Source organism: Ursus arctos, unplaced genomic scaffold (genome assembly GCF_023065955.2).
Source record: "Ursus arctos isolate Adak ecotype North America unplaced genomic scaffold, UrsArc2.0 scaffold_23, whole genome shotgun sequence".
Classification (NCBI taxonomy): Eukaryota; Metazoa; Chordata; class Mammalia; order Carnivora; family Ursidae; genus Ursus; species Ursus arctos.
The window spans coordinates 33,999,280-34,014,432 of record NW_026622908.1 but is presented as its reverse complement, the minus strand read 5'-3'; the positions used below and the strand labels follow the sequence as shown (position 1 = coordinate 34,014,432).

At 38.0% G+C, this 15,153-nt stretch overlaps 1 protein-coding gene across 1 annotated transcript; it reads right to left on the bottom strand.

Moving 5' to 3' along the window:
- Nucleotides 1–7,222: 7,222 nt before the first annotated feature.
- LOC113246471 (olfactory receptor 4P4-like) lies at nt 7,223–11,431 on the bottom strand. The gene is made up of 2 exons (XM_057317344.1): nt 11,370–11,431; nt 7,223–9,429 (listed from the first exon to the last, which is right to left on the bottom strand). The coding sequence occupies exon 2, from the start codon at nt 9,387–9,389 to the stop codon at nt 8,433–8,435; it is 957 nt and encodes a 318-aa protein (XP_057173327.1). The 5' UTR covers nt 9,390–9,429; nt 11,370–11,431; the 3' UTR covers nt 7,223–8,432.
- Between the last annotated feature and the right edge of the window lie 3,722 nt (nt 11,432–15,153).

Here is a 15,153-nt window from a genome sequence, read left to right as displayed (position 1 = left end):
GTGGGTAATGGCCCATTGCCCTTGGAAAAAAATCTAACTTTAGGTAAAACAGTAGAATCCAACCTGAGTTGACCAAAGCACACTCTTTTGATCTTAGAGTTCACAATGATGGATGAGACTCAACATCTTTGTCAGGTCAAACATGGCATAGATTCTGAACCTATCATATTTTAATTGTGAGGTTTGGACCAATTGGCTTCAAGTCCATGAGCCTTCTTGAATTTAATTAATCTGCACATTTTGGTTAAGCAATGTCTCAAAGGAGGTTTTACCACAATATATCCATTAGAATGGCCAAACTATGGGACACCATCAATTGGTGAGGATGTGGAAAAGAGGGGCTCTCATCTATTGCTGGTGGGAAAGCCAAATGGTGAAGCCATTTGGGATGACTGTTTGTCACTTTCTTACAAAACTAAACATATTCTTACTATACAATCCAGCAATCTCACTCCTTGGCTTTTGGAATCGAAAGCTTATGTCCACTTAAAAACCTGCACATGGTTATTTAACAGCAGCTGTATTCATAATAGTCCAAACAATTGGAAGCAGCCAAGATGTCCTTCAGTAGGTTAGGTTAGATAAGTTGCAACATCAGACAATGGAGTAAAAATCAATGTCAAGAGAATCAATATTGTCTAGTTCATTTTATGGGTGAAGAAATTTTAATTGATTAATGAATGAGAGATGTACTATCAAATATAAATAAATGAAATATATTTATCCCGAAATTGTTTTTTTGTGTAGATTGAGCCACGTGTTTGTCAAAACAGATTACATAATGAAATGTTACCGAGAAGTAAACTAATTAACAGGGGAAAATGGCTTGAAGAGCTCACATTCATATAATGATGAAATCTTGCTGATAGGAGGAAGAATATCCAGGGAAGTTGTTTGCTACTTCACTGAACATCCCAGTTTCTTTTTCGTTCTCAGTACACAGTTTAAGCAGGAGTTAAAACAAATTGTGGTTTCTCAAAGAGATCTAGCTAGAATTCCCACAGCCTGAATCAGATAAAAGCAGGGGAAAAAGTCCCGTGTTTCCAGTACTTTCTTTGGTCTACATTATTTTTTGACTTTACTTGTCTTCCTTTACCATTATCACTCATTCAATATTTATTGTGCCCCAAACATTAAGCTGCCTTGCAGAAACTATTTTTCACAAGTAGTCAAGTACTTAAATAAAGCCAAGTGTGACTTTATTTAAGAAACAGAAATGCCTCTCAAATAATAAGATGTTCATTTATTTGAGACATCATTCTTTCTGATGGTTTAGAAGCCTACTGGGTGCCATGAGCAATACAAAATGATCCTGAAGTCTACAAGGAAATTTGGAAACTTGGGGTAATCTTTGTCACCACTCAGAGGTTAAATGGTTCTTTGCTTTTATAATCCTATAATAGCTTTATACCATAATTTTATAGCCAACATATTATTATCAACCCTGGTGTATAAAAATGAGCAGATATATCTATATATCTATATATAGATATATATATAGCTTGTAGCATAGTGTGTGGTTAGATTTTTTCTTTCCTCCTCACATTTCTACTCCACTCAGTCTAGGATCTGTCATTCATAGCAGTTAACTATTTTATTTGTTAAGTATTCCTTGCTGAAATCATCTAAAATGTCCTTTGACCTTTGTTTCCATTGCATCAACGTTGACCTTCAGGCATATTTCTCATCTGAAATAACTTTTCTACTACACAAATTCCTAACAGAAATTCATCTGGTCATTTCTCAAGGTATAGATCAAGGGGTTTAACATGGCGTTATCATAGTGTAGAACACAGCAACTGCTTTATCAATAGATAAGGTATTCGCAAGTCTCATGTACACAAATATGCAGGGGAAAAAGTACAGGACAAACACTGTGATGTGGGAGACACAGGTGGAGAGGGCTTTGCGTCTCGCCTCCAAGCTATGATTCCTTAGGGAACGCAGAATGACCACAGAGGAGATGACCAAGGGGAGGAAGTTTAACGGAGAGATGAAACCTCTGTTGGCAGCAACAAAAGGCCCTAGAGTGTTGGTATCAATGAAGGAGATAGGTCGGGAAAAAGTACGTGGGGAACCCCAATAATGGGCTGGCAGTGATAGTGAGCATGGTGAGCACATTTCCTACCACAGTCACAATGTAAATCACCAAAAACAGAAGAGATATGATTTCCTGCATCGTTGGATTCTCTGTGAGCCCCAGTAGAACAAAGTCTGTCACATTGTTCCTATTCTCCATTAGTTCATCTTATGCTTAATTGCATTACCTGAAAAAAAAATCCATTTTGTATAATGTGACCTTGAATTTATTTTGCTTCTTCATCTAGTAAATAATAAATACCTAGATTCTATGAGTTGTGGATTCTCATGAAGTTTTTTGAGGTAGAAAATAAGTTCTTGAAGATTACTTCAGTTACCTCCCGGGTGAAGTTTCTGTTGAGTATCGCTGTGGGGAACTTGATGAACACACAGACAGAGATCGTCTGAGGTGACCAAGCCTAACACGAACTAGTGAGTCGTACACATAGTGGCCGCTAAGTATGAAAAGGGCGGTAGTTTATGATGTAAAGGCTATGAATGCGAGGTTAAGGAATTTTCTCTCTATCCTTAGGAACGGGGAACAATGGCAGAATTTGAGAATATAGATGGAAAAGTGAAGAGGAATATGAAGAAGATATAATACGAATGCAGTTCTACATGTGTCTTGCGTGAAGTGGGGTGAGGTTCAGGAAGGGAATGGAAGCCAGAGAAAGAAACCCCAGCTAGGAGTTTCTTTATAATACTTGACAAAGGAGTAACAAGGCATTGATGGTGGGTATGTAAAGAAAGTATACACAAGAGACTATAAAATTGATTCATAATGTTTATTGTCTAAATACAATAATGTTTTAATTGGTATAGATATGTGTGTGTGCGTATATTTATATAACTTATTGCTATATTCACGGGATAGTGGCAAGGGCTCTGTACATAGGACCCCATTGAATACTGATACCCTCCTGTGTGCTTGGTATTATTCCATCCATTTTGAGATGAAGAAAGTGTCTCAGAGACTTAGGTTGATGGTAATAATTACAATAACAATATTTACTAAAATTGAGTGTTTAGTGGCTCTATTTCTGCACATGATTGCTGATTTAATCTCCACCACAGACCTGTAAGATAATTCCCGCTAATGTTTTTATACTTATTTTAATGATTTTTTAATAGAAGCATAGAGAAGTTAAAGATCCTGCCAAGATCCAGATGCTAATTAAGGGCAGAGAAAAGACTAGTTCAGATTCTACTAGTTCGTGATTCCCTCCAATTTCTTACCCATGCGCTATATTGCTCTACTTAACAACACTGAACTAGTGATCTCTTTTTGATACGACCATAATAATTGTAATTGCTTTGTTACTACTTTGGAGGCAAGTGTATATAACACTATCACATTAGCACACACACACACACACACACACACACAGAACTTTTACATAGGCAACCATTTCACTGTGAGTACAGACAATTTTAGTTCTCCTACTTTGTAATGTGAGTTTAGCATAATTTCAAGATATAACATCAATATATATAATTCAATTGCTTAGTTTGTACTAGTAACTAAGAAATAGAAATTGGATTTTAAAAATCCCATTTATAATGTCTTAAACCTATAAAGTAATTAAGAAAAATGCAACAAGATATAAGGAAAACATGTACTCCGAAAGTAAAATATTTAAGAGAATATAAGCACCTTAATAAGTAGAAAAAAAAAATCCTGTGTTCATGGGCACACGACTCAGTATTATTAAGAGGTGAATTCTCCCCAAAGGAATCTCCAGATTCAAGCCTTCTCAAACAAAATTACAGGAACATATTCAGAACTATTCCAAACGGATTTAGAACTCCTATGGAAATACGAGACCCCTAAATTAGGTCCTACAACTTTAAAAAAGGACAAAGTTGGAGAATTTACACAATCTGATTTCCAGCCATGTTACAAAACTGCTGTGTTCAAAATGATGTGGTATTTTCATAAGGCTATCCCAGAAGACCAATAAAGCAGCCTAGAGAGCCCAGTACTAGACCTGTATGTACACGGTCAACTAATCTCAGCAAAAGTCTGCAGACAATTCAGTGGTGAAAAAATAGTCTTTGTGACAAATGATAGTGGAAATATTGTGCATCTTTATCTACCACACAAACAAACAAACAAAAAAGGCAAAAACCTTTTATCTATATATCACACTGGTACAGATTTATTTAAGAAGGATCTTAGAGCTATATGTGAAATGTCAAACTAAAAAAAACCAACAACAACAACAACAACAAAAACATTTGGAGTAAAATATACAAGAAGATCTTCATGACCTTGGATTATAGGAAAAATTTTCTAAATATGTGGAATGAAAATGTCCAAATAGAGGCGTTGGGTGGTGAAGTTGGTTCAGCATGGGACTCTTTGTTTTGGCTCCAGTGGTGATCTCAAGGTCCTGAGGTCAAGCCCTTGCAGGGCTCAGCACTGAGTGCACTCTGTTTGAGACATTCTCTCACTCTGTGCCCTCATCCATGTGATTGTTCTCTCCTTCTCTCTCCCTCTAAAATAAATAAATCAATCTAAACAAAATTCTTCATAAAAAATGATGATTTACACTACACCAAAATTATAACTATGCAGGAGAACTAGTATATAAAGAGGGATGAATTAAACAGCTGAGGATGTGAATGCACCTTGTGTCCTTCTCTAAGGGTTGTCCAAGTGTGTGCACAGGGAGAAGGTGAGAGATATGACCTGCTGTCTCCTGCTGTAAATTGGTACAGGCTAACTCGTGAGCACAGCTTGGTCAACACTGGGCATAACGGTCATGTAGACGAGCTCTAAATCCCTGGGTTATAATGGCCTTTAAGGTGAAGGGCTAGAATCCTTCAATTCCTCAGGGTTATTAAGCATTTAAGGTTCCAAAGGAAGCACTAAACTAGAATAACGCATTTTCTTGCTTCAGTTGCTTACTGGGTGCTTGAGCTAGTAATTTAAACTCTAGAACCTTCTGTGTTTTTACCTACATAGTAAAGCTAATAATATTTGTGTCAAAAATGCATTATGAGAATTGAAAAATAGGATGAACTTAATCCATCCAACAATATCAGTACATTTTTGTTAATCTATGGCTAAGGTGATTGATCTGAAAGAGATTAAATATTATAACATTTGATTTCCTGACACTCTTACATGAGAAAACTTTACATGCATGGATTGGCATATGGTAGAGAGAGACTGCCTGGCTTCAGTCCATGCAGGTGAGACTGAGTCTAAACGACCTGTGACTAGTCAGTGAGCAGAGACAGAACCGATGGGAAACACATTAAAGTCTTGGCTGTACTTTGCTTCCTTCCTCTGATTTTTCCATATCTTTTTTGTATTTCGTCCCTGCCAACTCACATGATGCTGCTCCTTTTATTGATCTTCCCATTCTACACATGAAGATTATCTTTCTTCCAGTAATGAAGTTGGTCATTCTAAGCACATTCCATTTCAATCTTTAGACTGACAAATGTTTTGTGATGTTCTTTCAAAAGGTAAAATCAATTCTTGCAATAGTTTTGTTTCTTTATTAGTAGCTGCTGAGAAGTCGGTTTGTCCAATCTTTCTTGGTTATAAAAACTTAATTTTTTCTTCCTCACCATTTTTTCCTGCACTCCCTGCTTCTTTGCACAGTGCCTCCGGAATGATTACACCTCCTGCATCGCATTTACCTCATGTAGAACTATCTTCCTTTTCATAACATTCCACCATCCAGGCCCTTCTCTGTCATAATTGCTGTGATTCTTAAGAATTCTTATTTTACGTGCGATGAAGTATGAGCAAAAGAACCTCCATTAAAGTTGTAAGGTTCTAAGGTATTATCTGTTTTCACTAGAAAATCTTTTTCAGAAGACTCTTCCTTTAGTTACAAGATGACTTTCTTTAGGTATTGTGCTGCAATGTATTTTGTGATTAATAAACTTTATTTTTTAGGGGTGCCTGGGTGGCTCAGTTGTTAAGTGTCTGCCTTCAGCTCAGGTCATGATCCCAGGGTCCTGGAATCAAGACCCACATCAGGCTCCCTGCTCAGAGGAAAGCTTACTTCTCCCTCTCCCACTCCCCCGCTTGTGTTCACCCTCTTGCTGTCTCTCTCTCTCTGTCAAATAAATAAATGAAATCTTTAAAAATAAATAAATAGACTTTATTTTTTAGAGCAGTTTTACTTTCTCCATAAAATAGAGCAGAAGCTACAGAGATCCCATAAACCCCCTGTCCCCCTCGCTGGGACAACCTCTCCCTCCAGAGTGCTCCCTGTGTCACAATCAAATGAACCTACAGGGACACATCATGGTCACCTAAAACTCAGTTTACATCAGGGCTCACCCTTGGTGTTGTACCTTCTGTGGGTTCTGTCATGTATGATAACACTCTCCAAAATCCAGGGACAGACAGATCAGATTCCCGACCCTAAAATCCTCTGTGCTCCACCTCTTCCTCCCTCCCCTCCCTAATCCTTGGCATCCAAGGACTGATCTTTTGCTGTTTTCATAGTTTTGCCTTTTCTAGAATGTCCTATGTATAAATGGCCCCCAACTTAACAATGGTTTGACTTGTACTTTTCCAACTTTACAGTGGTATAAAAGTGATACTTGTACCGTAGAAACTATACTTTGAATTTTGAATTCGAGTCTTTCCTGGGCTACTGATACACAGCACAATCCTCTCGTGATGCTGGGCAGGGGCAGAGAGGTGCAGCTCCCAGTCAGCCAAGCAATCACAAGGATCAACAATCAATACACTTAGAACCGTTCTGTACCCATATAGCAATTTTGTTTTTCACGTGAAGTAGAGTATTTAATAAGTTAATGAGATATTCAGTGCTTTCTTACCAAATAGGCCTTGTATTAGATGACTATGCCCAACTCCAGGCTAAATAATGTAAGTGTTCTGAGCACATTTAAGGTAGGCTAGGCTAAGCTACGAGGTTTGGTAGGTTGGGAGTATTTCATGCATTATGACCTAAGATATTTTCAACTTATGATGGGTTGATTGGGACATAACTCCCTGGTAAGTCAAAGAAGACCTGTAGTTGAAATCATAGAAAAGGGAGCCCCTTCACATTGTTTTTTTTTCCTCTCTGAAATATGCATTTAAGTTTGCTACATGTAGTTTCTTACCTTACTAGCTCAGTTCTTTTTAGTGCTGAATAATAGTCCATTCTCCAGATGTACAATAGTTTATTTATTCCCCTACTGGGGGACATCGTAGTTGCTTCCAAGAATTGCTGATCTGAATACATCTGCTATAAGCATCCATGTGCAATGGAAATGCATTATTTTTTCATTTATTTTGTGGTTAAATCACATCTTATTTATCCTTTGCTAGCGTTCTCTCCCCCCTCCCCCCCCCCCCCGTCTTTGCAGTACGAAAAGTCTTTGGTTGTGAATCCTAGGACTAATCATTTGGTGATCAATTTTAGGCAGGTAGGGATGAGCAACACATACATTTTAATATCTGGTTCTTTAACTTTATGGGAAATGATACTAAACTCTGGCCAATAGGTGGGATGCCATGAAGTGAGTTTCAGCTTTCTGAATTGTAGATACTCACTCTGCCTTCACTATTTATTATTATTGATTTCAATGAGACACCAGGAGAGTTGACCCCCAGATACCACTTTAAAACAGATTCTACGTGGCACACCAGGGTGGCCCAGGTAACAGACTGCCTTTGGCTCAGATCATGATACCAGGGTCCTGGGATAGAGTCTGCATCAGGCTCCCTGCTTAGCAAGGAGTCTGCATCTCCCTCTCCCTCTGCCCCGAACACCACCCCTGTTTGTGCTCATGCTCACTGGCACACTATCTCTCTCTCAAATAAATAAATAAAATCTCTAAAAAAATTAAAATATTGAAAAAAACAGAATCCACATTAAATATTTATTTGCACAACTGATTTCTATATGAACTAGAGGATATATATATAAATGTTTCTAAGAAATTTAAATTAAATCTTTTAGTTTTATATTATAGCTTTTTTTTAGATTACAACTTCTGAACTATCAAAGGATGTCTGTCATTGTGTGGTCTGGCCTCTATGTCCAATATTTTCATAACAGTGTCATTAAAATATTTTCTTTTATAATTCACGAAATAATGTACATTGGTTTTTTGTTATTGTTGTTGATGTTCTGGTTCAATTGTTTTTCATGAAGTTTCCCCTACCTATTCCATCCTAATACCGGGCAGAATTAACTTAGTTTCGAATTAATTTGGTTTGTAAGAATCAGTATGTGCTCAATGTTACTTAAACTTGTAGTCCTATTGCTTCCAACACTCCGAGCCTCAAGGACAGTGATGGTCCACAAACCCCAAGAGATAGTCCCTGCCTTTTTCATTCACATCTCCTTTCTTTTCTTTCTCAGAGTCCCTTATCCCATAAACTTCTTCAAATTAACTGTGTGCTTCTTTGAAAATAGTAAGGGGCACCACACCTTTCCTATGGCTTTTTTCATCTCTGAATTTCTCAGAGTATAGATTAGGGGATTGAACATAGGAGCAATGATGGTATAAAACAGAGCAAATATTTTGTCCTGAGGAAAAGTAGTAGGTGGTCTAAGGTAGATAAAAATTGCAGGCCCAAAAAATAAGACAACCACAGTGATATGAGACCAACAGGTGGAGAGGGCTTTGCGTCTTCCCTCAGCTGAGAGATTTCTTAAACTGAACAATATTATCCCATAAGAAACAAATAAGACAATAAAAACTCCTAAGCCAAACATACCTGAAAAGGCAATCACAAGGATACCAGTGATGTAGGTATCCGTACAGGCCACCTTTAGCAAAGGAAGAACATCACAATAGTAGTGATCGATTTCATTAGGACCACAGAAGGGAAAACCAATTGCGGTAGAAAATAGAGGAAAGGCATGGACGGCCCCACCAGCCCAAGCAGCTAGGACTAGGAGATGGCACCTTGTCCTGTTCATGATAATCACATAGTGGAGAGGTTTGCAGATGGCACCATAGCGATCAAAGGCCATGGCGGTAAGAATGAAGACCTCAGTGCCTCCAAAGAAGTGCATTGTAAAGACCTGTAACATGCAGTTACTATAGGAGATGGTTTTTCTTTCTACTAGCAGGTCAGCAATTAACTTGGGCGTAACCGTAGAGGTGTAACAGATGTCTATTAAGGATAAGTGGCTGAGGAAGTAGTACATGGGTTGGTGAAAAAGAGGGCTGCATCGAGTGGAGACTAGGATCAGAAGGTTTCCTGCCAACAGGGCAACATAACAGAATAAGAAGAGCACAAAGCAAAATATTTGTATTTTCTGGTCATACGAAAGTCCTAGAAGTACGAATTCTGAGATATTTCTCTGGCTTTTCATGTATTTGGTGTTGGTATAAACTTCCAAAGGACTTATGTTTCTGAAAGAAAGAAAACATAATTCTAGGTGAAAATTAACTGTATGAACAGAATAATAATACATATTGAAATAAAGAGTTAAGAATAATTATTCTTGATTTATTTAATTAAGCTGCTTTTCTTTTTATTGTCTTTTATAAATCTATCATGAAATGTGGAAATCACGTGACCAACGCAAATCTCTGATTCTAAGCAGAAGAGATATATTAAGAGAATCTATTTAATTTCTCAAGATTAAAAAGCAACACACTGTTAATGTTAAAAGACAAAAATTGTTTCTTCCTCAATCTAGAGCTATCTTTCACAGGAGAGATCTGAGAGGGATGTCATGAAAGATAGTATGAGAAAACTGTTTTGATTCCTTCTCTGAGTGGAAAAGAAAGTGCAAGACGATGGGTTAACAGATACCCTGTCTGTTTTTCTGAGTGTTTATGTAGTTGAAGAGGTACGGAATATTTAATATAAAAGTATTCTGTAATTAGCTGATTCCTAAGACATTTGAAATAATTAGCCTTTAGTTTTGCAAAAATGCAAATTCCTCATCAGGATTCCTGCTTGCTTTCTACATCATCCTTGGAATTTCATCTCCAGTAGCCCAAAACTCCAGCCTGTATTCGGAGGAAACTTTCTCTATGATCAGAGCTGTTGGTAAAAGGGAAGAGGGAAAAGTCAGTTGAGGAGATTTACTCTCATCAAAAAATACAGTGATACCGAGGACCCCTCCCATGGAAAAACTGAAGTCACAACTGGGAAATAAAGAACTTCAGGCAACCAGTGGACAAGTGGTTGAAACAGTAGCGACACAGAAAGGGGGAGAAACCTGAGGCATCTCAAATCACCTGACCAGTGTGATCCTTGAGCAAACGGCTTCATCTCTTTAGGCCCCTCTTTCTCCTTTCACAACTAAGATATCATTACAAAATTCAGACTTTTAATGAGGAATACACAAGGAAACATGAAATAGCCAGTGACATGTGTGGTTCAAAACTGTCATCTTTCTTTTACAGTCTTTCCTCTCTGAGTGATTAGTTTAGGACCACAGATTGTCATGTGCACACACACACAATCAATGGAAAAATAAAGGAAATAAAAAAAGAACATTCATAACATGGATTTAGCAAGTATGATCACGGGAAGCTCCATCATCAACCAACTGTTACTGAAACTCTATTAATGTCATTATCAATTGGTTATCTTAGCTTGTTTCTTAATACTTATTACTGGACGAATTTTTTTCTTTTCCTCTACAAAAGGTACTCAAACAATTACCTTATTCTATGGTATTATTGAATACAAATTATGTGTACATTTTGGATGATGCTGTTCATAAAGGAAAGAAGCTCTTACATGTAAATAAAAGTTTCTACCACAATTTCAAACTTTTAGTGTAACAAACTCTTAGTGTAACAGAAAGTAAAAACTCAGTGTAACAGAACGTAGGATGCTATACACTTACCTCTGTTGGCTGAGATGAAACTAGTCTATTTTAGGATGGCAGATGTTTTGAAATATAAGAAAGTTTTTGTTATTGCACATATTCATGCATAAACTGATCTGTTTCTTAATAGGAATATGGAGGAATGCCTGTATTCAAGAGTTGGGGAAACAATAAATTCACTGCCAATATAAATATGTTTTATCTAACTCTACTATTTTTCTCCCCCAAAATAGAATTTTGCTTATAAATTAGATGACATTAAAACCTAAGTATGCTAAGACATTTTTTATACCAATCAAATTGTCATATGCTGCAAGAGAAGTTATATGCTTTAGAATGAAACTACATAGAATAAATATAAAGAACACACACTTAGCCCAGCAGGTGTGCTGGGACGCTTCCCAAACCAAGGTGACAAGGGTAACTCACTAACCATAAGATCTGAGTGGCTGTCTGCTTAGTTTCGGGGCTACATCAGGAAGCATTCCCTCCTCAGATACTCACTCTGCCAGTTTGTCTCTAGTAGCAAAACCTGGAATCAGATGCAGACAGTTACAAACCCAGAATGAAACACTTCCAGATGAATTCTCTGCAAATATTCTGAAAATTTCAACGTCTCTTAAACTTTCTACAGTTTACAAGACAAGTGGCCTTGCATATTCACTAAGACTCAGTGATGCAAGAAGCGGGTCTTCATCCATCAGGAAAGCAGCCTGGACATTTTGAAAGCTGATTTAGCTTCTTAATAAAAGCTCAGAAGAAAAATAAGCAAAATGGGTTTTTATATTCCTGCAGAAGCTAACACAAGTATTTAGGTCCTAGGAAACATCCATTTATTTTATGCCTTGACTGACACAATTTGGTTCCTAGGAACAGAATAAAACTTAAGTGGTAATAACAGGAATCAATAGGTCTTTGAAATTTTACGTAACTGTATTCCTAAAGGCATTTCTAGATAGGTCTTGGCCCACATGTTGCAAAGCCACCAACCACAGTAATGTTCTTGGTGCTCTTGGGTATAAGCTTTCGACATTAGCCAAACTGGAAAATAAATTGGCCCTTTTTCCCTGAAGTCCCAAAAAGGCTATGGTCTGACTGCCCTGTGCTCTTGTAACTTTCTGAAGAATAGGAGGGAAATCATAGTCTCTAATAGTATCAGGTTAGCTTTCAGGAAATCTGAGATGAGGTGGGACAAGGAGAACAAAAGACAGCAACCTAGGGTCTGTTTTTGGAAATTATCAAGGTCTTTGGTGTTCAGGGTAGGTAGATAAATAAAATCAATGACTTGTGATGCCATAATTAGAATGACATTATCATTGAAGGATGAGCTGTTGGAAAATGGGAGATGAGAAAAGAATGGAATAAAGACTCTCCCCCATAACTTGGGAGGGAGGAAAACCAAAAATGATATGGAAAAATCAGAGGAAGGAAGCAAAGTACTGCAAAGCCTTTATTTTATAATTTTTATGATTTTTTTAAGTTTAAAAAGTGCAATTTATTCAAGAACTTGAAGAATGTAATCAGTGTATTTGGTTACTTAAAAACAATCGTTTATATATATCATACAGAAGCCTATGCTCAACATTTAGTGTTTTTCAGAGAGGTTGATAAATATTCTGCTTTCATTTTTGTCTCCATAATATAAATGACAATATAATGAATGATATATTGTTGTTTACAGTGGTTTACCCTCACACAGTAATTTAAGGACTTTTTTTTTACTTGAAATTCAACCAGGGTATAGTACATCATTAGTTCTTGATATAATGTTCATGATTCATTAGTTGCATGCAACACCAAGTGCTCATCACATCATGAGCCCCCTTAATGTGTTCGCATCTGGTTCTATCTCTGCTCACTGACTAGTCACAGGTGATTTAGACTCAGTCTCATCTGCAGGCACTGAAGCCAGGCAGTCTCTCTCCACCATGTGCCAATCCATGCATGTAAAGTTTTCTCATGCAAGAAGAGTCCAGAAATCAAATTTTATAATATTTAATCTGTTTCAGAAAATCTACTTAGCCAAAGATTAACAAAACTTTACTGAGAGATTGATGTGTGGATTACGTCCATCCTATTATTCAATGCTCAAAATAATGCATTTTGACACAAATGTTATTAGCTTTAGAATGTAGATAAAAACACAGAAGGTTCTAGAGTTTAAATAACTAGCTCAAATACCCAATAAGCAATTGAAGCAAGAAAATGCTTTATTCTAGTGTAGTGCTTCCTTCAGAACCTTAAATGCTTACTTACCCTGAGGAATTGAAGAATTCTAGCCTTTCACCTTAAAGGCCATTATAACCCAGGGATTTAGAGCTTGTCTACATGACCGTTATGCCCAGTGTTGAGCAAGCTGTGCCCAAGAGCTGGCCTGTACCAATCTACAGCAGGAGACAGCGGGTCATGTCTCTCCCTTCTCCCTGTGCACACACTTGGACAACGCTTAGGGAAGGATACAAGTTGCATTCACATCCTCAACTGCTTAATTCATCCCTCTTTATATACTAGATCTGCTGCATAGTTTTAATTTTGGTGAAGTGCAAATCATCATTTTTATGGACAATTATATTTAGATTTATTTATTTATTTAAGAGAGGAAAGAGAGAAAGGGATGGAGAGCATGATTTCGGGGCAGAAAGAGGGGGAGAGAAAGTCTCAAACAGACTCCTTACTGAGTGCTGAGCGCTGCAAGGGACATCGATCTTAAGACCCTTAGATCACTCCCTAAGCCGAAACCAACAGTCTGATGCTTAACCCAACTCGCCATCCAAAGTCCCCTATGTTGAAATGCTTCTGCTTGGATTGATCCAGGATCCTGTTACGAAGAAATAGTGTTTGTCACTTTCTTGCACTTCTATTTGGGGATGTTGTTCAGTTACTTTCTGATTATTACTACTGTCACGACCAGCCAGACACTCGGGAGTCCAAAGTACTACTTCCTTTTCCACCTATCCTGATCTAACACCTGCCTCTGCACTTCCATAGCCCCTAGAAAGATTGTGGATGCCCTTTTGAAGAAGATCACTGTCTCTTTTATCCTAAAGACCACTGACAGCTATGTGGCCATCTGTAAGCCCCTGCACTGCACAACCATCATGAGTCCACGGATCTGTGATGTGCTGGTGGCTGTGGCCTGGGTGGGGTCCTGTGTTGCACTCTTTAGCTCAGATGTTTCTGGCCTTGAGTTTACCTTTGTGTGGTCCCAATGTGAGCGATCACTATTTTTGTGACTTGCAGCCCTTGCTGAAACTTGCCTGAGCAAACACCTATGTGATCAACCTACTCCTGGTGTCCAAAAGTGGGGCTATTCACACACTGAGTTTGTCCTGCTGATGTGCTCCTATGTTATCATCTTGCATTCTCTGAACACCACGGTGCTGAAGGGAGGAGAAAAGCCCTCCCCCACATCATTGTGCTCATCCTGTTCCTTGGTCCTTGCATATTTATATACACACACCCTGCAACCACCTGCCATGTGGATAAGATGATAGCTGTGTTTTATACACTTGAAACACCTTTGCTCAACCCTCTGATGACACTCTGAGGAATGCAGAAGTGAAAGTACCATAGGAAATTATGCAGCAAGAAGTGGATTTCAGATGATCAAAGATGAAAGGACATTTCAAATTTTTCTTCATAGATTGGATTTACCTAGAAGTCCATAAGGAATATCATCTTCTTAATGTGGAGCTAATACAATCCTGTCTTTGGACATGAGCACTACTTCCCTCAGGAAAATAAGCCATATGAACACACACACTGGTTGGTCTTAAGTCGGTTTTATGTAGAGGAATCGACAGCATAAGGTTCAAACAGACACATAAGGTCTATAGCCTTAGATGTCCTTCACCATTCTGTCTCTGCCTGTCTTGCCTGCCCAGTCACTTGTGGCTTTGATCTAGTGCTTGCCCTGTCCCTCTCCATGTGGACTCCTGGTGTCCTCTGCTGCTCCGCTGCTCTGTCCCACCTGTATGTTTGCATCCACAGACTGGAGGCTTTCCCTCCTCCAGTTTCCTTTATTAGGCACTTCTGTGTCATCATCGCTGACCATGAACCTTCATAGATTTAGTTGTTCTTCCTGACTTGGTAGAAGGTATCAGATTCAAATTATTGTAGGAGCTTCATGTTGTAAAGGACGCTATGCCATCTAATAATCTCCCTTCCAATTACTGGGGTCATATTCTGAAATCCATTCTTTTAAGACTTATTTATTTATTTTAGAGAGACAAAGAAAGAGAAAGAGAGACAGACAAACTGGCAGACTGATAGAGATCACATGAGTGGA